General features: G+C 39.9%; 1 protein-coding gene across 1 annotated transcript in view; it reads left to right on the top strand.

Moving 5' to 3' along the window:
* LOC101864697 overlaps nucleotides 1-1,326 on the top strand; it is a gene marked incomplete in the record, with an annotated part of 6,274 nt that overhangs the window by 1,472 nt on the left and 3,476 nt on the right. Inside the window, 1 exon segment of the mRNA XM_013084728.2 lies at nucleotides 79-239. Within this exon segment, the coding sequence (XP_012940182.1) occupies nucleotides 114-239 (126 nt within the window).

Genomic DNA, 1,326 nt, shown 5'->3' with positions numbered 1-1,326 from the left:
ACATTATATTTATAACACAGAAATAATATCTATTATACATACATTTCACACCTGTTCCACACGTTTGTTTAACAATAGGTCAGCCGAGAAGAGAGGCACAAACAACCGACAACATGCCAACCATTCCACCACCAGGAGATCTGAGAGAGCTGAAATCTCTGGCTTCCCCACCCAAGGCTGTGATGCAAGTCTTCTCGGCTCTTTTGGCACTACTGGGCCACAAGAAAAGCGACGCAGAGGTGGGGCTCTATGTCTGTTTGTTCGTCTGTATGTATGTCTGTTTGTCGGTATGTCTGTCTGAATATCTGTATGGTACGTCTGTTTGTCTGCGTTTCTCTCTGCATGTCTGTCTACAAGTATAAGTATGTTTTCTGAAGGGAAAAAAACAACTAAAACCAAAAATTTAACCCTACCCCCCCCCCCACCACCACAACCTCCCCCAAACCTTGCTACCACACGTCACGGCTTAGATTGATTTCTTAGCCAAGTTTGTAACATACTGGATACAGATTGGATAACCCTGGTTCGAGTCCCAGTTTGAACATTCTTGCACCCTAATCGTTCTGTGGCGTTTTTCTGGCGGTCCAGCTCGGTGGTATCGAAGACAGATGTTAAAATAGTTGATTCTGACTCTTAAATGACCTAACAAAGATAGGGGCGTAAAACTTTTACTCTTACTCACTTTTTTATATCACACCTTTACATTTCCCATCACCAGTCAAGACACAGGGTTTTTCCACACAATTATATTATAATAATATTATACAACTATCATATTTTCTTTTCTTTCTGAATTAGAGTGGTGAAATCAGGCGCTCTTCAATAATGAACTTGAAGAAACTAGCTTTTTCCCGCCGGTTTTGAAGCTTCTTTTTTTTGACTCAACACCATAATTTATGTCAATTTAAGAACACAATTTCGTGTGGATTTTACTGCAAAACGTTGATTGAAGGCACAGAAAATTATCGTAAACTCTAACTTTCACCGACTCTCAAGCTATGAACATAACCAAACTTTAGAGGCTATTTATTCGCAAATTTAATCTCTGAACCCATGTGACCCTCACCTCCTTCAATTTGCAAATATCTCAGCTTCTATTCAAGACAGATGAGTAGTTTTTTTCATTGAAAGTAAAACAAATAAACAGGCTTAAGATTATGCTAGAAACGTTGACGAGCTCCAGATTCCACCACACAGTGACACACACACACACAAACACACACACACACACATACACACACACACACACACACACTTAAAGTTTTTTTTCCCCCAGTGAAAAAGTCGCTGAGTCACAGCCGGACTTCTTCTGCTAAATATTAAGTC

The sequence above is a fragment of the Aplysia californica genome, unplaced genomic scaffold (genome assembly GCF_000002075.1).
Source record: "Aplysia californica isolate F4 #8 unplaced genomic scaffold, AplCal3.0 scaffold00314, whole genome shotgun sequence".
Lineage (NCBI taxonomy): Eukaryota > Metazoa > Mollusca > Gastropoda > Aplysiida > Aplysiidae > Aplysia > Aplysia californica.
Note: the sequence above shows the minus strand (reverse complement) of the source record. Positions and strands in the feature narration are given on the sequence as shown.